Source organism: Furipterus horrens, unplaced genomic scaffold, assembly GCF_987537825.1.
Source record: "Furipterus horrens unplaced genomic scaffold, mFurHor1.1.pri manual_scaffold_17, whole genome shotgun sequence".
Classification (NCBI taxonomy): domain Eukaryota; kingdom Metazoa; phylum Chordata; class Mammalia; order Chiroptera; family Furipteridae; genus Furipterus; species Furipterus horrens.
In genome coordinates this window covers 23,955,633-23,983,475 of record NW_028327187.1, presented here as the reverse complement: position 1 = coordinate 23,983,475, position 27,843 = coordinate 23,955,633, and the positions used below count along the sequence as shown (strand labels likewise).

General features: G+C 38.8%; 1 protein-coding gene across 1 annotated transcript in view; it reads right to left on the bottom strand.

Annotated features, from left to right (window-relative positions):
- Window positions 1–27,843, bottom strand: part of GPC3 (glypican 3) — a 408,165-nt gene that overhangs the window by 101,197 nt on the left and 279,125 nt on the right. Inside the window, exon 5 of the mRNA XM_090263980.1 lies at window positions 27,279–27,404. Within this exon, the coding sequence (XP_090120106.1) occupies window positions 27,279–27,404 (126 nt within the window). The remainder of the gene's footprint in view (window positions 1–27,278; window positions 27,405–27,843) is intronic.

Below are 27,843 nucleotides of genomic sequence, written 5' to 3'. Positions count from 1 at the left end.
TACTACGTTATTTTCTGACATTCAGAAGAGTGTCCCTTTAGCTCTATTTTTTGTTTCTTATCTCCAAGCCATCGATAAGGAATCGGGACTGAAAACTCCTCCCCGATTCCATGGTGACTCAATTTTTTAAAAACAGCTTTGGGTTTAAAAGCTTGGCAAACTTTTTGAAAGTTGAAATAGCATACACTGTTCCCCTCTCTCCATGTGCTATTTAAATCCTCAAAGGACTCTAGTAAATTAAGCATGGTTTCTGGTTACAGAAGCTTTGGGAAGAGCTAGCCTGTGGCTAAAACCTAAAATTTGCTTTTATTTTATTTAGTACACAAAGCAGTAGCTAAATGTACTGACCCAAGTGATGCTGATAGCTGCTAAAATGTAGTGGCACTATTTTAAAACTCTGTGTTCTCGCACAATCCCTTTAGGCATCTCAATACCTCCCTCCTAAACCCCAATATCTTTTCTGTTTCTCACCTTTCTATCCTTTTCTCCTTAGCCAGACAAATAGAGAATGGAATTTAAAAGATGTGTTGATATAGAACCAAATCTAAGATGAAATGTAATAGATACAAGTAATGGTTAAGAATGTACGGTGTGATTCCATTTGGGTCAAAAATAGGTCTGCACATACATCATTCTCATATAATTTATGAGTTCAAATATACAACAAAAATTTTAAAGAAACACTAATAGCAATTACTTCCAGTGAGTAAGGAGGAGATGTTAGGAAAGTTTTATTTTTTCTTTTATGTCCTTCCATATCTTTTACATCTTTATTTTTACAATGATTTAATTTTTAATAAGTGAAATTTTATATAGTAGTGTATTTTTAAAGGTAAAAGCAAAAACAAAAGAAAAATTACAAACAGGACTAACCGAATAAGTATCACAGGGCCTGTTGGAAATTCTACTTGTTAAATAAGAGTAATGTTGGCCATCACTAGTATCCCAGGCTAAAGGGGATTTCTTAGGACAGAATGCATATTTGGGTCAATATACACAATGTTTCCTTTCTAACCTTAGATAGATAATCATCAGACCACAAACTCTACTTTATTAGGTTAAACGCAGCCTGTATGTCTTATACTCTTCAATGAGGTAACTCCAACCTGCCTACTTTAAAATGAACAGTATATCAGAGAGGATGTGAATATGAATATACGTTCTTCTGAGTTGGACCCTCTCTCAAAAGAAGCAAAAAAACATATTCAAGTTGTCACCCATCTTCCCTGTATATGCCTAAAGTTCTCTCCTTATGGGAACTGAGGGCCTCCTGAACTATTCTGATGCATCCTGACCTACTACCCTTTATCTAAGTGTATCATGGGGATGGTCCTGAGTTGTTCATGCTCCTTTTGTGTACATTCCATGTGCCAGCCCATAGAGTCTGTGATCTCTTTGAAGTCTGAAGCCTGGTTAGTTCCCCTTCCTACCACCCAGAGCACCCTGTGGAACTTATAATAATAATAGCTATCAGCATTGAGTGCTTTCTCTGTGCTACTGCTCTTACTGAGAAAAAAAAAAAACATCTATTACCTCACTCAATCCTCCTAACAACCCTTTGAGACAGACACTATTATTATCAGCCTTTTGCAGGAAACTAAGGCACAGAGAAGTGAAATCTCTTTCCCAAGATCACACAGCTCGTCAGTAGCAAAGGCGGAGTTTGAATTTTGTGACTGTACCTCCAGCTGCCTCTGTTCTTATCTACTATGCTACTATTGCTTCTTGAGAAATAATTCATGCTGACTAAATATTTGACATGTCCTCACCACACTACTCCATTGTATAAGAGAATCTGCAAGCTACGACAGTGCCTGGAGCAATATCTCTCTTTACCTACTCAGCAGATTCCTAGGCTTGCCCTTTAAAAGCCCTTGGGGAGAGCCCTCTGTATGGAGTTTCTTCTGCCAAATAGACATCTACGGTATCGCCCTTCAGTGAAATATTTGCATTCTTGGGAGATAAGGTGTTGAAGCTAGATAAATAAATAACCCACTACCACTAGCACCACCACCACCATCACCATGTCACTAGACAAACACCAACAGCAATTTAAAATCTCTTAAGACAACAGAAAAATGAATGCAGGAGAAAATTGTGCTTGATGCCTTTGTCGCTTTGGCCATAGAAATGTGACATATGTGATGTTTCCCTGGTGAATTTTATGTAACATGCATGCTCCGAGCTTCAAGCCCAGAGGGACTCACTTTGGGGTGTCTCCGTAGCTTTATGTTAATTAATTCAGTATTTCTTTTCCACTCGCTTCCTTTGTGCCACTGGTGTTCATGGTTTGTGACAGGCTTTGCATGTGGATGAGCCATCACAGCCATAATTCTCCTCAACTACAGATTTCCCAGAGTGTCAGGAATGGGGGCACTGTTGGCCATGGCGGATTTTAATAATGGGTTCTCTGCTTAGTAACACTCATCTCTAATTAGATTAATTTTCCTCTCTTCAGAATACTGCTTTTTTCCTAAAGCTTTGAAATGATTCTGGCAATCAGGAGGAAAAATGAATAGAAGGAAGTTCCTACCTCCCAAATCTAAAGTTTTCTTAACTGGACATGTTGTGTGTGATGGTAGAAGAGACACCTTTAAGCATTACATATGGTGTTTTCTCCTTTCTCCATCCAGTTTGGTATCTGTTTAGCACAAAAATGAGTGGTCTAATACCAAGAAAACCCTATTTGTGAAGTGAAACGGTGGGCGTGTTTCTGTTCAGGCAGATTGGTTGGGCATGGGGAAAGAGGAAGGGGGAAACCTGTACAAAACCATAAAGAGAAAAGGAACCAAACTAAAACGGGACATCTGGGCATGCTAGTCTTGAGATAGTTGAAGCAAAGACAGCACTTGTAGAAGAGGAATAGAGTAAGACGAGCGTAAAGTGGGTGAACTTTTCTCCCCATTTCTGTGCTGGCTGAAGCAGCAAGGGTGTAGTGGAAGGAAATCAACAAATTCAAATGTGGACCATTCCAAATGGAAGCACCCTCAAGAGATCAACTTGTCTGGTCCACTCCTCATGTACATGAAGAAAATGGAGACCCAAAGAAGGACTTCCTTAACAACACAAGTAGTTTGTGTCACAGCTCCCACATTTAGAAGAAATTCCTCTCTTTAAAAGGTTCCTTAAATGCACATTGCTGATTTTGAACACAACTAGTAATGACTTAGCTGATTTTGAACACAACTAGTAATGACTTAGAACAGCAAAGTTGCTAGACAATTCACTTTCCTTCTTCCATTAGGCATTAGAAGGGTGGAGAAATTTGAAAGCAAACTTTAGAAGGACTAATACCCCTACACCCCATCAAATATTTAATTTCACAGAAGTTTCATTTGCTGGTGGTTATAGATAGCCACAAATAAGTTTTAGATCTCACATTCTCAGAGCGCCATCTAATGGAAAAATTGCAGTATTGCAGGTAGCTCCTAACCCAAACTGTGATTTATCAGACTGTTTCCCTGGAAAGTAGTCTGGCTGCAATAATCACTGTGGAAAAGAGAATAATATTAAGAGCATAAATAGCTTTAAAAGCAAACTAGAACACAGAGTAGAAAAGCCATCTTATTAAGAGGCCTAAGAAGTCCCCGTTCTGTCTAAAACAGTCTTAATTTACATAAATGAACAGAAAAATAAAGCGAAGGTGAAAAAAGCTGTATTGCAAATGCTCTGAATAAAGACAGCAACAATTTGTTTCTTATTTACGCACATATTGGAAGAAATTTTTTCATAATTGTCAGCACAGCAGTACCCCTCCCAAGCAAATGTCAGTCACAGGAGTACTAGAAGCAAATACATCCACCATACTCTAAGAAATACCTCTGTTCTCAAACAATAGACTTTCAGAAATTACACGTAGATTTCAACAGAAAGGGAGCAAAAGCTAGAGAAGAAACCAGGGATATGTAAACCAATGAAATCTCCTTAAGTGGACATTAGCTATATAAGGGAATAACTATTAGAATCAGTTTTTGAGCCCATTTTCAAACCTCACTGTGAGGGGGGACTAAAAGATTGCTCTTGAAATGTAATCAAGAAGTCATTTAAATCTGGAGAAGCAAAGACTATTTTTCAGATGGTGAGGAAAGCTTGAGAAGTTGGTATCACTGCCTTAGGGGGAGGAGTCTGGTTGTGGGGAGCAGCCCCCAACAGAGAAGGGAAGGTAAAGCGAAAATGCCTGAGATGAGATCACCTGAATGTTTGTCTGAAGAAGCAAGCTCTGCAGAGGAGCCTGGAGGCAAGGAGACAGAAAAGTACATAAGGAAGCAAAGGGATTCTTGTGAAAAACATAGTATGTGTGGCAACACTGGTAAGAACTGGCTCCTGGGCTTTGAGCCCTGACCATGGGCAGTCAGGATACTAGGCCAGGATAGACAGGGCTGGAGAAGGGTTTCTGAGGGGTATCCATGAGGAGAACATACCAATGAGAAGAGAACTCTTAACCAGTTTAAATCTTACAGTAACAGAAAAAAATAGTCAACTCAAAAGCTCAATAATTGAGAAGAGAGGGGTGTAACAGAGCACCGTATGTAATGGGGACTTAATAATCAGCCCAAATTCACCTACCAACTCCTTCTAACCCAGTAAACCAGATGTTTTCTTTTCCCACTGGAGTTCAACCAAAAGGAAGTGATCTTTACCTGTTTATAAATTCTTTTTTGTTGTTGTTATATTTTTAACCCATGAAAATTTCAGACTTGGAAAGGACCCTTGAAATCAGTCCAATGCCCTCCTCTTACAGATGGGCAAATTAGGCCCCAGAGAGACCAAGCAGTAGCCACTCAAGTTATTATTGGCATCAGTGCTGGTAGAACATGAATGGAGCTATAACTACCTTCAAATTGAGGCGCCAAAAAGAAGGGGTCAGAAAATAGGCCACATACCTCAACAACATATGAGAGCATTGTACAAAAGCAACTGGTATTCAAAATAATGGTCAACAATTAAATTTTTAAGAGGTGAAATTCAGTTTGGTATTCACAGTTTACCAAGACGCCAAGTACATAAGGCATTTTAGAAAGGCTGAGTCATGTGGTGGAAAGAGCACAGTGCCCTTGGAGTCAAGTCTGAGGTTCAAAAGCTGGTTCTACCACTTTCTCTGTGAATTTTGAAAAGAAACTAAATCCTGCTGTGCTTGGGTTTCCTCATCTGTAAAATGGGGTGATGCCACCTGCCCTGGTTTGAGGATTAGTTGATACAATGCATGTTAGTAAATTAAGATACCATAGGCAATGCACTTAGTTGGAACAGTGCTCAGCCCATTTATCTCAGGGCTGTTACACTCATTATGTGAAAGCACCCAACGTAGTGTCTGACATGCAGTAAATGTTCAATAAATGTTATTTGAAAAGAATTTCCTGACACAGGAAGGAAGAATTTAGAGTTAGGGAAAATTACAAAGCCAAACAAAGTACCAGAGTTTTCTTTGGTTTTCTGATTGAGCAATGATGTGAGTAGGCAGCACTGAGCGTGTAAGCCTGACTATAAGGAAATCTTTGGCACAGATGTCCTCACAAAGCTTCCAGGTGACAGGACACCTGAGGAGGGAACTTAGCAGATAGGACTTCAAATGGTTCAAAATGAATTTTAGTCCACGGAAGAACAAATAGTTCACTTGTCATCCAGGACAGACAGTTAAGTATCCTAGGTGGCCAATGCTGGGTGTCAAAAGCGTATTTCATTCTCTCCTCCTCCCACATTCAATATTCGTCCTCTCAATGATAGAAAATATTCTACTTCTACTTTGTGTAACTGTCACAAGTAATGAATTACATGGCTCTTGAAAATATCTACACACTTTTTCAAATCTCTCTCTTCAGAACACGGCTTTGTTTGCTTTGGGTACCAGCAGGGTCCACAACACTTTAATGATGTGATCTTCAAAATGAAAAGTAGGACTCCCAAAGTCTACCTATGATCACACCTCAGTGACTCAAGACTAGTCTGAGAGGTAAGTCTGAGTTAGGGAAAAGTTCAACTTGCTGGTTTTTTTCTTGTGCTTCATTCCAAATGTATATGGCAACACAAAGAAAACTCTCCTAAAATATTGCTTTGGATATCCTATTGAACCTTATAATGAGCCACCAAAGAGCATGAGGGAAGGACAAACTCTTTTCATATAAATAAGGATTGCTGAAATACTTTTTAAGAAAAAGCTCAAAATTCCTGCCACTGTCCTCTGACACTCCTCTTGCCTTAGCCACATTCACTTGCAGACCTCAAATTCCATATCCTGAGCCAATGGTGCCAAAGTCAGGAAAGTGACGGCTTAGCTGCCTAGCCTGTCAGGTTCCAACCTCTGGAATTTGTCTTGGTACTTGAAGCCAGTATTTCATGTTTTTGGAGTGAACCTCAGAGGTTGAGGTATGGTGTCCACTTGCCAGCTGTATTTCCCCAAAGCTATATGACCTGAGCTCTGTCTTGGATTCCTTGTTTGTATCTGTCTGCTGGTCAGTCCTCTGCTCTACCAAGTGCCTGGCATACAGTAGGCAAGTCAATCAATGGCTGGTGAACTGAACTGAGACTGAACAACTTACCCAAAGCTCAGCTTAGGTTGTGGAGGCTCTGATCTATTCTATTCAGCTCTTGTCAGCCTGTTGCCCCTGGGGCCATTTCCCTCAAATCTGCAACCACTGACTGAGGGCTTGTTTTCCATTAGACTTTTGTCTTGGCCCTGGCAGGAACACCTGCCACTGTATTCCACCCATTAGATTGCACCACTTTGGAAACCAATGCTTACCTACAAAATGGTAGGGTTCCTTCCCTATGCCCCAGTGAATATCATTATTTAGTTGGGCCAGCCAGACAGGTGAGCTCCCACAGCCCAAGCCCCACTCCTTCCAGTCCCTGTGCCATCCCCATGGACCAATCCCTGGGTTCCCACACTGAGCCTACCCAACATAAAAACCTACTAGTTATATTGATTTGCATCACAAACCCTTTACTTTGTTATTATTATTTTAAATTTTTATTTATTAATTTTTAGAGAGAGAGCAAAGGGGAGAGAGACTGAGTGAGCAAAACATCAATTTGTTTTTCCACTTGTTTATGCATTCATTGGCTGATTCTTGCATATGTGCCCTGATTGGGGGTCAAACCCACATTCTCAGCCTACCAAGCAATGCTCTAACAAACTGAGCTACCCAGCCATGGCACAAACCAACCCTTTTCTAATAGTATAAACTTCGATCCACTTCTGGGTCTATTAGATGAGATTTTACTGTTGTGAGAACAAATCTTCTGACATAGGTGTTATACTTACTATGATCCACAAAATAACTTGGAGAGGGCTTCAAAACTAATCGTGAAGGTTCTTAGTTTTAGGAGGGTCAGAGAAAGAATTTGCTCTCTTCCATCAGGAATAATGCAAATGCTCTCTATTCAATATTTACCAATCAATTATCTATATAGCCCCGTGCTCAGTCACAGAACCCTGGTAGTTGGAGGTCTGAAATTTTCCAATGTTCTGGCACGCTATCATCTTTACTTTGGACTTCATGGACCAGATCCTGGTTTGGTTTTGGCAAATCTGCTTCTCAGAAAATGAAATCTTCACTTAGTGACTGTGTTGGATTCCCTTGCAAACCTGAGAGTCAAAGTATGCAGCCCTACTACTTCAGGACTCATCTGCACACACACCATCATACATCACAACACTCAGAGCACTGGCATAGAGTGCTGTTGTGGCTGATGGGAGGGAGAAGGGGCTAGCAAGAATAAGGTGACTCAATATTAGACTTGCCCAAGAACACTGAAAGGTCTTGTCTGCAAAAAGTAGAATGCTACTTCTGCCATCTTCTCCTAAAATCATTCCTGGAGTCCCAGAATCCAGGTTACAGCCAGAGCCCTGAGGTAGCAGAAGGAAAGACACTTGGCAAGTCAGCCTGGTGAAAGACAGTGGTGATTGTGGACATGGGCAGAGTAGCTGGCAGAGAGACACAGGGGAAAGTGCCTACCACTGCCAGTGTCTATCAGAATAGCTCTGACTTTGGCAGGTCCAAGCCTGGCACTGTCGCTCTCTAGCTGCCAGCAATGAAATAAAAGTAAATAACAGAGGGAAGAAAAGGTGAACTGAAGTGTAAACCACCCTACTCCAATTGCCCAGTAGCTGCAGGTGCTCTCGGCTCTTCAACCCCTTGCACCTGCTGTCCTGCTGGAACAAGTGGCCTATTGTGTGAGGCTGTGTGCATGGAGGTGCTAAACAAACAAGAAGGGACTCTCCTGATCATAAAGTAGATGGGATTCCAGGAAAACTTTACTAAGCCAAATAAAAGTGATTGTAAAGCACTTGGTAAAATATAAACTGCTACATAAATACTTAAAAGCTCACAGCAATACACATGAGGACAACTAGGTCAAAAATTACCCTTAGCCTGGAAGGTCTTCGGAAAGAGTGAACATTGTCTCACTTACTTTGGTTGTTTCAGCCACTTTGTATTTCTCTTCTCTTAGCTGCCTTCAGCCCTTGGCACTTCTCTAGATGTACATCTCCCCTTACTGATATATTTCTGTGGTTAGAGGACTTCTAATTTTCATTCTGGCTGGTTGTGTCAAATATTATTTGGAGCAATAGATACTGAATTCCATTTATTTTGCTCAGGAGCCCATCAGGGTTATGCGGTGCTATGGGGGAGACATTTTCTTGAAGGTTTAATTATGTGAATTTCATCCCAAACTCTCCAATATCTAAAACTGAAAACAACTCTTGACAACATTTCAAACACCCAACCCACCTGCTCCTCTGTAGCCCCAAAGATACCTGGAGAAGTCAAGTAAAGAAAGAACTCACATCTGCAAGATACTTCCCCAAGAGGGAAGACCACCCTCCCCTCCACACTCCCACTCTTATTAGGGATTTCTGGACCCAAGGGTAGGTAGGATGACAACTACGTCCAGCTTGAAGCAGCTAGAGGAGCTCCAGACCTTCGCCCATTGTCCTTTATAAGATTATAAAGGGTCTTAAGTCTGAGAGGGTGGAATTGTTATAAAAAATAAATAAATAATTTTTTAAAAGAAAGAAAGAACTCACTACTGTCTTAATGAGAATGATTATAACCTGGGGCTCCTTTCACTTTCACTTTGATCTGTTTAGGAAGGCATCAGGGAAAGAACTAGAAATTCAAAGTCACCAAGGCACCTGTATGGAATTCCCCCTCCTTTCAGACTCCCTTACCCTCAAATATCCTTGTCATAGGATCTCATAGATGGTTAGACCTGGAGAGAACTTTAGAGGTCATTTTGTACAACTCATTTTTAAAATAAAAGGCTGAAGGACAGTGACTTGCCCAATATCACACAACCAGTCCATGGGAGAGCTAGGACCCAGGCTAGACTCCCATTTAGAGCTAAAGGGGTCTCTTCTTGAATAAGCTTCAAAGATCCACAGGGGATACACAGGCAATGGCTTTATTATAAGAGCCACATGTGCAGAGGAGATTGAATGGAAGACTTGCTTCAGAGATGGACAAAGTTAAGTAGTAAAGACAGAAAAACCAGCAATTCTTTATCCTTCCCATGTAAATCCCCTACAAATGTACTTCTTCTATGTATTTAGGAGCTGCTAGAGGCATAAGTGCCAGTAGGTGACCAACCATCTCTGTGACAGAAAGGTGTCCCAGACCTTGGCACTTTCTGTGCCCAAACTCAAAAGTCTTTGGCAAACTGGGACTAGTTGATCACTGTAGGAGCCAGAGGGTATTTGTTGTTTGGTATTACTATCTGTCATAACCAGAGCTCAGAACACTGTTGCCTAGTTGTCATCCACTGGGGTTTGGAAAAGCTTCTGCTTATCCAGAAGCCATGTTACAGGGATTTTTAATGGGACTCTGTTCATGTCTACGAAGAAAGAAGTTTCTTTAATAAATGGGTTTCTCTAGGGGAATGCTGACCATGTTGAGGATGCTAGTTTCTAGCAGGATATTCACACAGCAATACCCTCATTATCAATGATTCTTATTTGTTTGCTTTAATTCTCTGATGCTGTCTTTCTCCAAGTTCTTTTTCCAACACTGTTATTATGTATGTTTAAAAGAAATAAAACTTGACTTTCAGCATTTAAACTTCAAACAGTAATACGTGACTGGATGGAATTCCTTGAGAACTCTATTAACATGTTTCAGGGAGTTGAAATGTGAGGAGGTAACATATGAACTTGGAGTCACACAACTTTAATAAATTGAAGAAGTTGAAGATGGAGGCATAGGTAAACACAGCTTGCCTCCTCACACAACCACACTGAAAATTACTAGACTACAAAACAAATATCACCCAGAATCATCAGAAAATTGAGCTGTATGGAAGTCCAACAACCAAGGATTGAAGAAGCCACATTCATCCAGACAGGTAGGAGAGGTGAAGTCGTGGAGAGGCACTGATGGCATGGCATGGAATGCACAACAGGCGGTCCCACAACCATGTGTGGTGGATAAAAATCCAGAGAGATATCCCAGGAGCAAGGGACTCCAGCCCCAGACCAGACCACCAAGCCCAGGGTTCCAGAGCCAGGAAGATAAGTCCCCATAATTTCTAGCTGCAAAAATCAGTGTGGGTTGGGGCAGCAGAAGAAACTGTGGGATTCTCAGGAGTCTCCTCTTAAAGGGCCCACAATAGGCTTAGGACTTATGCAGACTCACTCCCTCTGGGCTATAGCACCAGGAAAGCAGCTGGAAGGGCACCAGTAGCATACGAGGGCAAACTGAAGTGACTGGCATCAGGGCAAATGCTGGGAGACAGCTGCCTCTTGGGCAAAACTCCAGAGGCCAAGCAGTGGCATTGTCCCCTCTGTGAGCCCTCCCCCACACAGACCCAAAGAGCAGTGACACAGGTTGCCCCACCCTAAGGCATTGCCCCACCCTAAGGCTCTGCCCCGTACCACTTACAGGTGTGCTTTTCTACAACAGGTCAGGCTACTAAGACAGGGAGTCAAAGCAGCTCTACCTAATACACATAAACAAAGATATGGAAGCTGCCAAATTGAGGAGACAAAGAAATATGGCTCAAATTTAAGAACTGAACAAAACTCCAGAAAGAGAACTAAATGAAATGGAGATAAGCAACCTTTCATATGCAGAGTTCAAAACACTGGTTATCAGGATGCTCAAGGAACTCATTGTGTACTTCAATAGCATAAAAAGGACCCAGACAGAAATGAAGGTTACACTAAGTGAAATAAAGAAAAAATTTACAGGGAACTAAGAGTGCAGGGGATGAAGCTGAGAATCAAATCAATGATTTAGAACATAAGGAAGGAAAAACATTAAATTAGAACCACAAGAAGAAAAAACATTTCAAGAAAACAAGGACAGGCTAAGGAGCCTCTGGGACATCTCCAAACATACCAACATCTGAATCATAGGGATGCCAGAAGGAGAAGAGGGAGAGCAAGAAATTGAAAGCTTATGTGAAAAAATAATGAAGGAAAACTTCCCAAATTTGGTGAAGGAAATAGACATACAAGTCCAGGAAGCACAGAGAGTCCCAAATAAGATGGACCCAAAGAGGACCACATCAAGACACATCATTATTAAAATGCTAAAGGTTAAAGATAAAGAAAGAATCTTAAAAGCATCAAGAGAAAAGCAGAGAGTTACCTACAAAGGAGTTCCCATGAGACAGTCAGCTGATTTTTCAAAAGATACTCTGCAGGCTAGAAGGGAATGGCAAGATGTATTCAAAGTGATGAAAAACAAGGACCTGCAACCAAGATAACTCCATCCAGCAAAGCTATCATTTAGAATGGAAGGGCAGATGAAGTGCTTCCCAGACAAGGTAAAGCTAAAGGAGTTCATCATCACCATGCCATTATTATATGAAATGCTAAAGGGACTTATTTAAGAAAATGAAGACCAAAACTATGAATATTAAAATGGCAATAAATTCACAGTTATCAATAACTGAATCTAAAAAGCCAACTAAGCAAACAACCAGAACAGGAACAGAATCATAGATATGGAGATCATTTGCAGTGTTGTCAGTGGGGAGAGGGAAAGTAGAGAATGGGGGAAATGGTGCAGGGATTAAGAAGCATAATTGGTTCATACAAAATAGACAGGGGGAAGTTAAGAATAATATAGGAAAGGGTGAAGTCAAAGAACTTATATGTATGACCCATGGACATGAACTAAGGGGGGATTTCTGGAGGGAAGGAGGTACCAGGAAGAGGGGGGCAAAGGAAAAAATTGGGACAACTGTAATAGCATAATCAATAAAATATATTTTAAAAGGTAATAAAACTTCATTTATTTTAAAATGCTCTGTCACTCAGACTTTTCATTAATTTAAACAGATGCTCCATATGTCTCAATATATTTCCATATCCAGGGCCAATTGGTTTATTAAGCAGCATGGACCAAACTTGTTTGAAGTATAATTTGTGGGGGTAGGCGGATTTACTTAAAGAAATTAAAAAGTAATAATTCCTCAACAATAAAATAAAGTTAAAAAATGTAATGTTTCTGGAGAGATGCACAGAGAGATATACACTCAAGAAGCTGCCAAAGGATCTGTGTTTGTAGAGAGAGTATAGTAATGCTGTGTTAATTAGCCAACATTTATTCAGGGTAGAACTTCCCTCCATATCTGACTGACTTTTCTACAGTAATACCTAGTAAATAGAGGGGTGCTTTAGATTTTCAAAGATATTTCATATTCCTTTTTCTTATTGGAGACTGACAACAACCCTATGAGGTAGGCAGAGGAGGCATTATTTTCACCATTTTGCAGGAGAAAACAGAACACAGTTTATGTAACCTGCCCAAAGGTACACAGACATACCATGGGGAAGCTAGATCTGGTATTCAGTTTGTTACTAACAAGTGTGTTTGTTGGTTCTTCAATTGAATTCAATAAACATGTATGGAGAGTCCACTCTCTGCCGGGTAAACTAACTATGAGTAAATTTAGATAGAAGACACAGTTCTTGTCTTGAAGGAGCAAGTGGAATAATAGAGACAGACATGTAACACAGGGTAATAGGTGATATGCTAGAAGGACACCTCCATGCTGAGGGGTCCTTAACCCAGACTAGGGCATGCAGCAGGAAGATGTAGGTTCCCCAAAAGAGATGTCACTTAGTTAAGAATAAGAGGGGAAAAGAAAGCCAGCCCCAAAGCACTTTTCCTGGCCCCTTCTAGGGTGGTCCTTATTTTAGTCCTCCCTCAGCCTGAGTTCTTGTGTAGCACCACCCCCTACACATCCCTCCAACCCAAAGCTGGTATAACCCAATCTCAGGTGAGAATGGCTTACTCTGGCTTCCATTGCACAGCTCTGTTCCTGAAGCTGTCCCCTGAAGCAAGAAGGGGGGACAAAATGGGCAGATGAGTGGTTGAAACCAGGGTGGTTTAAAATCCATCTGACATGTGGATCAGTAAGACAAAGGGGGGCAAAAAGTAGGAAGCTCTTGTGACCCTGGGACAACAAATTAAAATAAATTTTCCTTCATGGGGAAATAAAGCTTCCTTATAAAGGTGACAAACCCAATGATCAAAACAAAACTCACATAAAAGAATAAAACTCACTGGCTTGAGAAATTGGGAAATCACGACTGATTTTAATGACCTCTCTCCTTTTCCACAAAGGTTAACCCAAGAGTAATAGAGAGGACTTTAGCACATAGATCAACCAGATTTGCCTGCTCTAGACCCATTCTGGTTTCCAATGTAATTTTGGAAGACTGGATTAATCACTAGGAAGAAGTCCTAGGAAGAACTGTTGAAACTCTTCCGTATAAAACAAGATATTTAAAGGAGGAAGGCCAGCCAGTACATAACCTTAGATACAAATAACTCTCACTTGATTCCCAGTAGACCTAAATGCCCACCTTTTGCACCAACCAGAACTAGGGATGGGAATTTTTATGTTTTTGCAGGAGAGAGAAATAAGATAAAAGTGAGAGGAAGTGGGTGAAGCTGGGTTTCTGAAGAATGAAAAAAAATGGATCATTGAAGGGAGCTAAAATCAGGCCTAACTCCATCTATCTCCCAGGAAAGCATTTCAATGGCTGTTTTCCTAGGCTTGCTTCATTGAATAACAACAATCATAGCTACCATTTCTTGAGGGCCTTTCCAGGCACTGTACCCTACATTTCACAATCTCTCTGAATCCTCTCAACAAGCCTTTAAGGTAGAAATTGATAACTCCACTGTACATAAGGAGAGACTGAGGCTCAGATAAGAGAAAGCTAATAATATCCTGGAGCAGAAATCCCTCAAAGTTGTGGCCTGAAACCCTCTACTCTGTCTGACGCATTTTATGATTGCCATGTAACTAAAATTGGCCTCTGTATGCTTTTTGTCAACCCCCAACTCCTTGGCTATATTTCTATCAGTAAAAACCATAGAAGAAACTCAAGCAATATTTTTCACTTGCTTAAGTATAGAAGGAAAGGGCAAAAAAATGGGAGAGCTGACCTACTTCTATTTTTTTTTTAATGTTTAAAAAATTTTGAGAGAGAGAGAGATATCAATTTATTGTTCCACATTATTTTTGCATTCATTGGTTGAATCTTGTCTATGCCATGGTCAGGGATCAAACCTGCAACCTTGACTTATTGGGGTGATGCTCTAACCAACTGAGCTACCCAGCCAGGGCAAGCTGAATTACTTTTAAAGGAGCCCCCAAAAGGTCATACCCTGTGGAAAGAACTGGGGCCAGTAGTAGTAAAGAAGTGGCACCTCCTAGCCATTTTCTGTGGCCTGCAGGGAAGAAAAAACACCATTATAACCGCAATGGTCACAATACTAAGGAAGCTGGAGGGGTCTAAGAGCAGGGCCATGACACGAGGTTCCCAATAAACAGGCTTCCCTAACAGACCTCTCCCTTTCCTTCAAACTCCAAGTCTCAGGAGGCCTTTTTTTTTTTTTTTTTTTTTTTTTCTTTGATGGTCAGTTACCAACTACCAGAAATAACTCTTCTGGGTCAGAGTAATTGGATGAAAATATTTTGGGTCTGTTTTGTTTGTGTAGGTCAGAGGCGTTCTGATGAAGTGGCGCTGGTATCACTAAAGCAGACTGACTACCTGTCTTATCAGGAAAAACACCAGGAGGCTCATCCTGTCCAGCAGCCTTGTTTCAATGAATTGTCTACCTATCTAATATGCTCTCTGAGGGATGAATAAAAAGTAATGACAGATTCCAAATTTGTAAATATCTATCAAAACCTTGTTATGTAGACAGCCCTAATCAAATCATGCTGTGTCTAGCCATGATTCTGACATCAATTAAAATATTTCTGAAACTCCTCCTTGGGAATCCCATTTAAAGACAGTTTAAGTATCACAGGAACCCCAAATGGATCCCAAGTACAATAGTATTGAACCTACTTGATCAGCCACCCCCATTCAACGGTTTGGTTCCAAAAGAATTACATATATTTCCCAAAAGGACAGTTTACCTTTACAGGAAGAATGGCCTATACCTCCTCATCCTTGCCCTGGACAGTTACCTGGCCTACTCAACCACACTCTACTGATGTGATAACACCAACAACAGCTCTATTTTATGCAGCGCCTACATGCCAGAACACGTCTTCAAAACAACCCTGTAGAAGTATCAGTATCCCCATCTTACACATAAGGTAACAGAATTTGATGTTAAATGACCTGCCCAAACCACAGGCAATGTCTTAACTAGAATTACAACCTCTATCTGTATCATTCTAAAAACTGTATTCTTCCCAATGTGCACCAATCACCTGGCTCATGTTTCCTAAACTCTCAGGGTCTTCTCACTATAATCTTCAGCCTACACCACTGAAGACCAACTGGCTGAGAAAATACAACTTGCAGGCTGCAGGTATTGGCCATATGCCTTCAAGGCTTTTCCCAAAGAACACCTAGAAAAGTGTTTTGAAGACTGGCAGCATCAGTGAAATCAAGAAATGACCTACCAAAGCACTTGCTTTGAAGGAGGCAATAATATTATATTTAAAGGGCATAGAAGCTCTAGTATGTTAAATTAATAATTTTTAAAGCAATTATAGTTCTTCATGGACCCATCTCCTAAGTCTTAGAAGGTCAAATAGAAGAGCTCTGGGACATGAAGCAATGGAAGCAGGGGAAATGGGCCTTACCCCCCTAGAACCACATTTCAAAGAGGAAATCATGAAGTGATACTTATTTGTTCAGGGTATGGATATGCTGGAACCTGCCTTGGAGACCCCCAAATGCTCTCCATATAATTAAGTGACCCAGTTGAATGTAGGTAGGGCAGGCATAATTACTAAGAGGATACAAACTGCTTAAAGTAAAAAACTAGCTGGCCTTCAGCAGGTGGCTGCAGACCTCAGTGATGAGCCATGGAAATGTCTCCTCCTGCTATATTACACATGACAGTCGACAAGTACAGCCCATGCTGAGTGTGGCACACCACACTAAGCTGTCGGTTAGGACGATCAACTAGATTTTCCTCACTCAATTCTGAAGGTAGAGCTACTATATGTGACACCATAGTCTTAAAGGGCAGATGTCACTGTATTGCCATAGAGTAGGTCCTGAAAGTGGCTGTCACTACAGACTAGTTTTGAGATAAGTGTATGATAAAAATATGCCAATCTATGTCCTTAAAGGGATTATTACATGGGGTTACACCCTAAATTTCCATCTTACCTTATCAGGATTGGAAAAAGTATTTAGCTGCCACAAAGATTTCATGTTATACAAATTAAGTTATTTTCTACAAAATCCACTTTCCTTCAAAGTCTTTCCATGAGCAATCTGGATGTGTTCAAAAGTAGGCAGAATGTGTAAACTGTCATACTAGCAAGCAATATCAGTCTTCAGCGCTTTCATCTAAGGCCAACGTTGCAGGTGCCCACATCAGATAGAATGAAGTGTCATGTTTCTGCTTCTAGGAAAACAAAATGAAGTGAAATTCAAAAATGCCCGAGGGGTCCAAGAACTGTGGAGACAGTGATACAACAAATACTTTATCTTCCCAGAGTTTTAAAAGCAGGACATTGTGAAGAATAAGGAGCAAAGGAAGAACTGGGCACGATAAAAAGGAGCTGACATGTGGAAGACTACACTTCAGTTTCTAACCCTCAAACCACTGTGACAGGGCACCTCAGAAGAGATATTGAACTTTGGCTTCAGCATATTAGCCAGCTTTGGGCCTAAACAAGCTTGGAATCAAATTACTTTAGCACCTGACTCAATACTATTGAATATGATTTCTATTCTACATTGTTTACTTTCCTTCCTATGGCCCCTTCCTCTTGGCCCTATTTTTTATCTTATATATTTGCTTCCCTGTTGGTGTTTTCATTGACTATCCTGTATTTAAAGTTGTATATATACTGCCGTGAACTTTCTGGAGGAAAGCCACCACATAAATTTAGAAAACAAATAAACAAAACACAAACAACAAATAATTAATAACTTATTTTAGTAAGAGATCTTAGAAACTATATATAGCAGTTGCTACATATCATTGGCATCTTCTGATATGATTGGAATGACCTATGTATATGCATCTGAATATGTATGCACTCCAGGGTATAGGTCTTTTCTTCACTTAATTCCTTTAAAACCAGATTAAAGATACTGAAGGTCTTTTCCTTTTTGCTATGTAAACCAGCAAAAAAATTGTTAGTGCTAGGAATTAGTCCTTCCCACTCTCAAGTCTTAAACACACAGCGTTCTTAAAATAACTGCATTATAAAAACAGAATCAACTATTCTCTCTCACCTTTCCTAAATTATAGGTGGGAAATAAGCCATTTTGCTCATCTCTCTCTTTAAAAAATATTTTATCCATGTCATGAATTGGATGTTAAGGGTTCTCTTGATCACTCCCACTTGTATATATGCCACAGTCTATTCCTCCATCCCAGGAGATGAGAAAAATAATGCCTCCTTACTCTGCTTTTCTGTATCACCTAGAAGGTTTTGAGATAAGAACAAAATCTGAGAACTGAAATAATTGCTTCATATATGTCTGTTTTTGCCTTTCCAATTACGTACAGACATCCTGGAGGAGCATTATAAATATTGGAAGACTTGTCTTATCAGCAGAAATAAGGGAGGATTCATAGTGACTGTGTGTGCACATAATTTCTTAGGTGAAATAGAGGCAAGTTAGGAAAGCAAAGGGATACCTTCACTGCAATTTACCCCTGTGGATCTCATAGTTTATTCTCTAATGCCATGTGAACATGTACTCCACTGACAGTCTCAGAGTTATCTGAAAAAATGCAAAATGAATACTGATTCATAACCAATGGGAGTGGTTATGTAGAACTACAATCCAGAATATAACAGCAATATTCTGGAGCTGACATCAGAATTCAAGCCCATCTAGCCCAGCAACTTGATAGAGGAGAATCAAGACAAGTTTAGGACTGAGTTACAAAGGGAACTAAGGCTTCATGCCACAAAGTAAAGTACATGTAGTTGTATATGCAGAATCGTTAAGCCTTAGAGCCACCAAAGAAGTATAAACCCCTATAGGAGGTGTACTGATTGTAGGAGAGGCTAGTTGACCATACACATAGGGCTGACAAAAAAGACTCAGGGAAGAATAATTGCGAAGACATATAGAGATGAAGCCAGGTAAAGGAGAGGCTAACATTTAGGTGGTGGTCAAGTATGATGGGAATGGTAGGCATGACAGATGAGCTGTCCTGTCCTCAAGGTTAATGATGAGCCAAGTTGCATCCAGAGGTGGTTTAAGAAACCTGATAGAGCTGTAGTTGCTCAGGGTTCATATAAAATGGGCAGAAAACAAAATGTGCTATACCCATACAAAGATACTATTTGACAAAAAATAATGAAGTAATGATACATGCTACAACTTGAACAAAGGTTCAAAACATTATGCTAAGTGTGATTCCTTCTATATGAAAAACCCAAAATAGGTAAATCCAGAGACAGAAAACAGATTGTGAGTTGCCAAGGACTAGAGAAAGTGGGAAATGAAAAGTGACTAATAATGGGTAAAAGGTTTCTTTTCGGAGTGATGAAATGTCTTGGAACGAGATACAAGTGATAATTGTATAATATTGTGAATGAATTAAACGTTAGTGTATTGTTCACATTAAAGTGGTCAATTTTATCTTGTGTGAATTTCACCTATATAAAACACACACACACACACACACACACACACACGCTCAATACAAATGGGTACAGCCTCTGTTATGATGCCTCTGAGGGGAAATTCTTGGACTGCTGAGGAAGGATACTGGCTGATCCCCCCCACATCTTTCTCATTAAGTTATAAACTCCTCAGCAGGGTGAGACACTGGATTCTGCTTCACTGTGTGCCCCACAGGGCCTAGAATATAGCAAGTGCTTAATTTTTGTTTAATTAACCTGGAACATTGTCCAGGACAGACCACAACTTAGGACACCAAACAAGTCTCAATAAATTTAAGAAGACTGAAATAATATCAAGCATCTGCTCTATCCACAATGCTATGAAACTAGAAATCAATCACAAGAACAACAACTGAAAGACACACAAAGATATGGAGGCTAAATAACATGTTACTGAACAATGAATGGGTTAGTAATGAGATCAAGGAAGAAATCAAAAGAAACCTTGAAACAAATGAAACTGAGAACACGACAACCCAAAATCTATGAGACACAGCAAAAAGCAGAATCTTTAGAAAAAAATTCATCTCATTATAGGCCTACCTCAAGAAACAACAGAAATATGAAATAAACAATCTAACTTTACACTTAAAGGAACCTTAAAAATTACAACAAACAAAGCCCTAAGTGAGTAGAATGGAGGAAATAACAAAGATCAGAGCAGAAATAAATAAAATAGAGTCTAAAAAAAGATACAAAAAAAAATTAATCCAAGACCTGGTTCTTTGAAAAGATAAACAAGATAGACAAACCTTTAACCAGACTCATCAAGAGAAAAAGAGGACCCAAATAAACAAAATCAGAAATGAAAGAGGGGACGTAACAACTGGTATCACGGAAATACAGAGGATTGTAAGAAAATGTTATGAACAACTACATGCCAACAAACTGTATGACCTGGATGAAATGGATAAATTCCTAGAAATGTACAATCTTCTCCTTCTGAAACTCTTTCGAAAAAGGCAAGAAGAAGGAGGGCTCCCAATCTCATTTTACAAGGCCAGCATTATTCTAATTCCAAAACCAGGTAGACACTACAAACAAAGAAAATGCAGGCCAACATCCCTGATGAACATAGACACTAAGATCCTGAACAAAATATTAGCAAACTGAATACAGCAATGCATCAAAAAGATCATACACCATGATCAAGTGGGATTTATTATGGGAACGCAAGGTTGGTACAACATTCACAAATCAATAAATGTGATTTACCACGTAAACAAAATGAAGAATAAAAACCACATCATCACACCAATAGATGCAGAAAAAGTATTTGATAAAATCCAGCACTTAATTATGATAAAAACTCTCAGCAAAGTGGAAATAGAGGGAGCATACCTAAACATAATAAAGGCCATATATGACAAACCCACTGCCAGTATCATACTCAATGGGCAAAACTTACAAGTGTTCCCCTTAAGATTGGGAACAAGATAAGGATGTCCACATTCACCTCTTTTCCAACATAGTACTGGAAGTACTAGCCACAGCAATCAGACAAGAAGAAGAAATAACAGGCATCCAAATTGGAAAGGAAGAAGTAAAACTGTCCTTATTTGCAGATACCATGATACTGTACATGCAAACCCCCCAAATCCCACCGAGAAACTACTTGGACTGATAAATGAATTCATCAAAGTAGAAGGATACAAAATTAATATCCAGAAATCAGTTGCATTTTTATATGCCAGTAAAGAACTAACAGAAAGTGAAGTTTAAAAAATCCCATTTACAATTGCTTCAAAAAGAATAAAATACCTAGGAATAAATTTAACCAAGGATGTACAAGACCTATACTCACAAAATTATAAGACACAGAAAAAGAAAATAAAGAATTTCTTCAACTTCCACTTCAATAAATAAATGGAAGCACATACCATGTTCATGGATAGGAAAAATTAACAACTTGAAATGTCCATATTACCCAGAGCAATCTATGGATTCGATGCAATTCCCATCAAGATTCCAATGACGTATTTCACAGAAGTGGAACAAATATTTCAAAACTTTATATGGTATCACGACAGATCACAAATAGCCACAGCAACATATAGAAAGAAGAATAAAGTTGGAGGAATCATGCTAACTATTATCAACAAGGCCATAGTAATCAACACAGCATGGTACTGGCATAAAAAAAAAGACATATAGACAATGGAACAGAATTAAGAGCCCATAAATGAATTCATACCTTTGTTGTCAATATTGACAGAGGAGGCAAAAAACATGTAATGGGCCAAAGATAGTTTATTCAATACATGATGTTGGGAAAATTCGACAGACATGTGCAAAAATTGAAACTAGACCAGCTTCTTATATCACACACAAGAATAAACTCAAAATGGATTAAACACTGAAATGTTATACTTTAAACCATACAAATCTTAGAAGAAAACATAGGCAGTAAACTCTGGGACATTTCTTGTAGAAATATTTCTCTGAAATATCTCTGTGGGCAAGGGAAACAAAAGGAAAAATAAACAAATGTGGCTACATCAAACAAAAAGGTTTTTGCACAGGAAAGGAAACCACCAACACAATGATAGACAACCCATTGAATGGGAGAACATATCAGCCAATGATACATCTGATAAGGCCTTAATACCCAAGATTTATAAGAAGCTTATAAATGTCAATACCAAAAACCAAAAACAAAAAAACAAGCAATCCCATTAAAAAGGGGGCAAAGGACATGAATAGACACTTCTCCAAAGAGGACATACAGAGGGCCACTAGACATATGAAAAAACGCTCAACATCACTAATCATCATAGAAATGCAAATTAAAGCCACAATTAGATATCACCTCACACCTTTCAGAATGGCTATCATCAATAAATCAACAAACAAATGTTGGTGAGGATGTGGAAAAAGGGGAACCCTCATGCACTGTTGGTGGGAATGCAGATTGGTTCATATACTGGAAATCAGTATGAAGTTACCTCATATAATTATTTTTTTTAATTTTAAAATATTTTATTTATTTATTTTTTAGAAAGATGGGAAGAGAGGGAGAAAGAGAGGGAGGGAAACATCAATGTGTGAGAGATAAATGTGTAAGAGATATATCAACCGGTTGCCTCTTGCATACTCCCAACCGGAGACCTGGTCCACCACCCAGGCATGTGCCCTGACTGAGAATCAAACAAGCAACCATTTGGTTTACAGGTCTGCGCTCAATCCACTAAGCCACACCAGCCAGGGCTCAAATAATTAAAAATGGAACTGCCCTATGACCCAGCAAGTCCACTTCTGGGAATATATGTAAAGAAACCCGAAACACTAATTCTAAAGAATATATGCAACCCTATGTTCATTATAGTATTATTTACAATAGCCAAGATCTGGAAGCAGCCCATGTACCCATCAGTGGATGAGTGGATAAAAAAGCTGTAGTACATTTACATAATGGAATACTAGTCAGCTGTGAAAAGGGAGGAAATCTTACCTTTTGCAACAGCATGGATGAACTTGGAGAGTATTATGCTAAGTGAAAACAACCAGTCAGAAAAAGTACCAGATGATTTCACTTATATGTGGTATCTAATAAACAAAATAAACTAACAAACCAAATAGAAACAGACTCATACATATAGAGAACGGATTGATAGCTGTCAGTGGGTAGGGGGGGCTAGGTGAAAAAGGAGAAGGAATTAAGCAAAGGAAAAACTCACAGTAACAGACAACAGTATGGTGATTACCAGAGGGAAAGGGAGGTGTGGGGAGATAAAGGATAAAGGGAGGATAAGTAGTCATGGAGGGAGACTTGAGTTGGGGTGGTGAGCACACAACTCAATATACAACAGATGAGGTATAGGACTCTATACCTGAAACCTGTATAATTTTATGAATCAATGTCACCTCAATAACTTCATTTACAAAATAAAGACAAAACAGCATTTTTTCTCTCTCCAAATATGGGTTTTTAAACATGTATAAGTTTAAATAGTTTCTCTGTTATACTAATTTAACAGCAAACTATAAACAATGAAGTGGGGCTCACATACAGTATCAAATAATCCAGAAGAAGAAGAATGAAAATTTCAGTCAATTATCTCTATATTTCACCTAACAGTTCTAAAAAGATGTCTGAGAATGTATTTACTAAATCATTATTTCTTCATACCAGTATTCTCAGTGCCAATGCAGTTAAATCACTCCCACGGGTTCTTTATTTTTCTCTTGGTTTCAGAGATTCTCTAACTGAAATTCTCTGTAGTTGCACAAAGGCTAAAGAAGGAGAATTTTCTGTCTCAGTAATTATAGAAAACCTTTGCCCACAGGTTCCATGATGGCTTACATGAAAGAGTGTATCTCATATAAGTCAAGCTGGCTAAGTCAAAAGTTTAGGCTATATTCTGGAAGTCAATGTTTATCTCAAGCCAAGATGGGGTGATAGGCTTATGTGGTACTACCTGAGCCTAGATCTGTGAAAACATTCTCTTCATTCATATTTCAATTGATTGGATTCTTAAGAGATAAAAATGGAAAGGAGGTAAATTATGACCTTATTTAGAGAGACAATGACTTATTTAACCCTTTAAAAGTTGAGAGATCTGTACATCCCAGGTAGGAGGACATAAATGGCTCTGCTAATGCAGCTGACCTGGATGTTTGTATTTTCTTCAGCGTCAGTACTTTTCTTTCAGTCAGGCGTCTCCACTTAAAGTCTCATTCCCTTTTAAGATCCTTGAACTTCATAGATTTTTCTCAATTAAAAGTAAAATATTTTCAAAGGAACACAAATCCAACCCATAAAGATAAAGTTACAACCCATTTGACAATATGAAGTTGCAACTGTTACTTAAGACTAAAATAAATGAGAGGTTCATTGAAAATCTGTGGAAGGGTTTTTGCTATAGATGAGAAATACAGCACAAAGCTAATCCTAATAAATGGTACAAATGGAGGGCACACATGTCCTCAGGCTATGAAACTTCATATTATTAAATGTATATTGCTAAGTAATTTTCAAAAAATCTAGTTTGACACTATTCCCTAGTCCCATCGTTTCTTAGGTCAGTAATTTAAGTATGGCTTAATTATAACCCGAGGGTCCTAACCACGAAGTTACTTCCTGGATTACATAACCCTTATTCTGTCTACAAATGTTTGGTTTCCTTCCTTCTTTCCTCCCTCTTTTTTCTCCTTCCTCTCTCCCTCTCTCCATCTCTTCTTCCCTCCCACCCTCTCTCCCTCCCTTCCTTCTTCTCTTTCCTGGATAGTATTATATATATATCTCAACAGTAAAACTTGTCTTAAAAAGTAGATTTTTCAGAAGTATAAATAGAAGTTTGGAATAATAGCTTTTCTCCATACCATAATACTTATTTTATTATATTGTTCAACACCCTAAGATATTTGAAGCTAACATATTAAACAGAACAACATTTTTTTTCAGTCAACAGGGTTCTTTTCTTTTAATAGTGCAAAAGAACATTTGGTTAACTTTTGGACTCATACAAATTTATTAGGCTTTGGATTCTACCATTTGATAGAAGAGGACTTTCTTGGTTCCAGGGCACCATCTTTCACAAAAGTATACTGGACACAAAATAGTTTATATGAACAAAATTCAATTTAAAAAATCCCACTAATTCACAAAATGTAGGCGTGGACAGAAATTTTTGGAATTAACTAAAACTGGATCTTCTGATATATTAGAAGATATGTCCAATCAGGTTACAACATTTGTTTTCAATAATTGTAACAATGTAGAAACCAATATTAGTGATTGATAGATATATTAGGTGCTCAAATATTGGCTTAATGAGTAAATGAATAAATGATTGGCTGCATTAATAAGTAAACATATTGCAAACTAAAATTTCCTTTTCAATAAGAGACCATGATTAGGAAATATGCTACTTAAAACAAATTATTATTCAGAAATTGTTCATATTTCACCATATTAACATACTAGTGGGTAAGTCACTGGGATAGTTTCTCATCAAGTTTATGAAAGAAACATATTTGACCTTTGGACATTTTCTTTTTAAATATTATATTGCTTATACCTGTTTTAAAGCATCTACTTTAAAAATAAAGATTTCATTTATTTATTTTTAGAGAGAGGGGAAGGGATGGAGAAAGAGAGGGAGAGAAACACTCAGCTGCAGACTGAACCTGCAACCCATGCATGTGCCGTGACCAGGAATAGAACTGACGACCCTTTGCTGTGAAGGACAATGCCCAACCAACTGAGGCACACCACTCAGGGCTAATGCATCTGCTTTCTATAAAGCCAAATATCAAATGCCTTTCTCTGACAACTTTAAAAATATGTCATATAAGTTAGGTACACTTCCAGGATTCTACTTAGTACCTGATGAGCTTATAGGATGATAAATACACACTATTCTTCCAGAGTGGGGTGGGCTGCCTGGGGCCATTAATCTCTCCAGCCTCATTTGCATTTACTAGAGGGAAGCCTATCTCCATGCAAGTTCAGTGCCTCATAGAGGGTGGCATCCAACCTCAGTCTCACTGGCACCTTGTTCTCATTGCGCCAGATCAGTCATATAGTTTAGTTGAGAAACTATTTTCAGGCATGTGTTTTACCTTGTATTGGGAAGAGGAACATAGAGGGGGAAGGGAGAAAGAAGACAAAGAACCTGCCCTGGCTGGTATGGCTCAGTGGATTGAGCACCAGCCTGTGAATTGAAAGGTTGATGGTTCGATTCCCAGTCAGGACACATGCCTGGGTTGTGGGCCAGGTCCCTGGTCGCGGGCAACCGATCAATGTTTCTCTCTCTTTTTCCCCTTTCCTTACCCTCGCTCTAAACATAAATAGTCTTTGAAAAAAAAGGAGGAGAAGTAACCTGAATTGAACTTCCAGTATATACCAATCTTCTAGTATATAACAATTTGCTATGGACTTTAGATTTATGACCTCACCTAACAGTTGTAACACCCCTGTGAGAGACCCTTACCTTACAGAGAAGGACCTTGAGCCTTTCTCAGTTACTCATCCAAAGCCATACACAGTAAATAGCAGAACTGAGTTGCAAACTCAATTTCATCTGGTTCCAAAGCCTTCCTCTGTCCATTATATTACTTTGTTGTTTAATTCCACTTAGCTTCATGATTAAGTATCCTATGTCCTGATACCGGTTCCCACTATAAGCTCCTTGAAGCAGGTAACTTACCTGTCTTGTTCACTCCCATATCCCTAGAACCTAGCTTGATATAGTAGTATCTCAAAACGTAAATGTTGAATTATGAATTAATGAATGGATTAAAAAAACACATATTATCAGAGGTAGAGGGGCTCTAATCCAACCATATTAACCAAGGCCCAGAGAGGTTAAGTCACTTGCCCTAAGTTAAGCAACTAATCCATGAAAGATTCAAAACTCCAGTTCAGGTCTCTTCTGTATTGTCCTCTAAAACATGCTACTACTTGTACAAAAATTTTTGAAAGCATGTTCATCAACTCCATTGGGTTTCCTAAGCATTCTACTTTCCTGATTTAATTTCTTAATTGCAAGCTCTTCCTTATGCATGCAAAGCCAATTAACCCACTATCATGAAAGCTCTGTGAGGACAGGGAATTTTGCCTGTTTTTTTTTCATTTCAAGATGACTGGCAGTTTAAAGGTGCTCAGTAAATATTTACTGCATAAATGAATATATATTATTTCTCTTCCAGCTATGAGCAAATACTTCATAGATGATGAATGTTAGCACAAATTATGCTAACAAACACTCAAATGATCAAATATTTCAGTAAAACTGCTCATTGAAATAGTAATCCTTTTTCCTTCCCCTGTCTCCTTTACCTCCATCACTAAAACAAGAAAAAAATAACAGTATCTATTTCATAGGATAGTGTAAGGTTAAAGAGAGTTAATACAGACAAGTACTTGATATGGTGCTTAATACGTAGTTAACTCTCAATACATGATAGCTGTTAGTATGAATATCATTTCTTCCAATCTATCAATGAATAATGACCAACATAATTAGGAGAGGGAAGAAGCTAATAATTCCCTGTGAGTTTCAAAGTTTGTAAACCCTGTGGGCTTTAAGTTATAGAAAGTATCTAGCATATCATGGATACTCTGTATATGTTTTTGCTAGAATTTTTCTTGTGAAATTAATGAAGAGAAGACATAACTATCCTTAAAATGAACATATGATGATTATTTCTCAAACACTCTCTATTTATCATTCAGAAAAGATTACCTCTCCACAAGTTCTTGTCCATTCCAGCAAAGAGTGTCATTTTCAGCCACAGGGCTATGGCTGCAGATGTAGCCAGGCAGAGCGCTATAGAAACTGATGAAAGATTTCAACTTCTGAATTAGTTCCCTGAAAGAAAAAGAAAACACCTGTGCATTAGAAGCAAGAAAACCCAGTATGAGAAAAGTTTAATTTCCTAATCAGCATGACAGAAAGGCTCTATCAGACTGATTACAGCAATAAATGATTTTTAAACACATTCTTGGCTATAAGGCCACAATTCCGTTTCTTTTTTAAAATCAATAAAATTATATTAGAAAAAAGTTTCCTGCCATATGAGGTACTGTTCCTATTATAAGGCTGATTTAATTCCAACATCCATTTTCTAACATGTTTAGCTTCCATTTTTTGTTTAAAATGTTGTTACTTACATTCTCAAAGATGTTGATTACAAGGTACACTGAAGCACTACATATCTTTTGGTTTCTGAGTGTAATTGAGTGCATTGATTATAATTTCCAGTGCTATTACCCTAGAGATGGCCCCTTTCCATGCAGGTTCTGGCTAA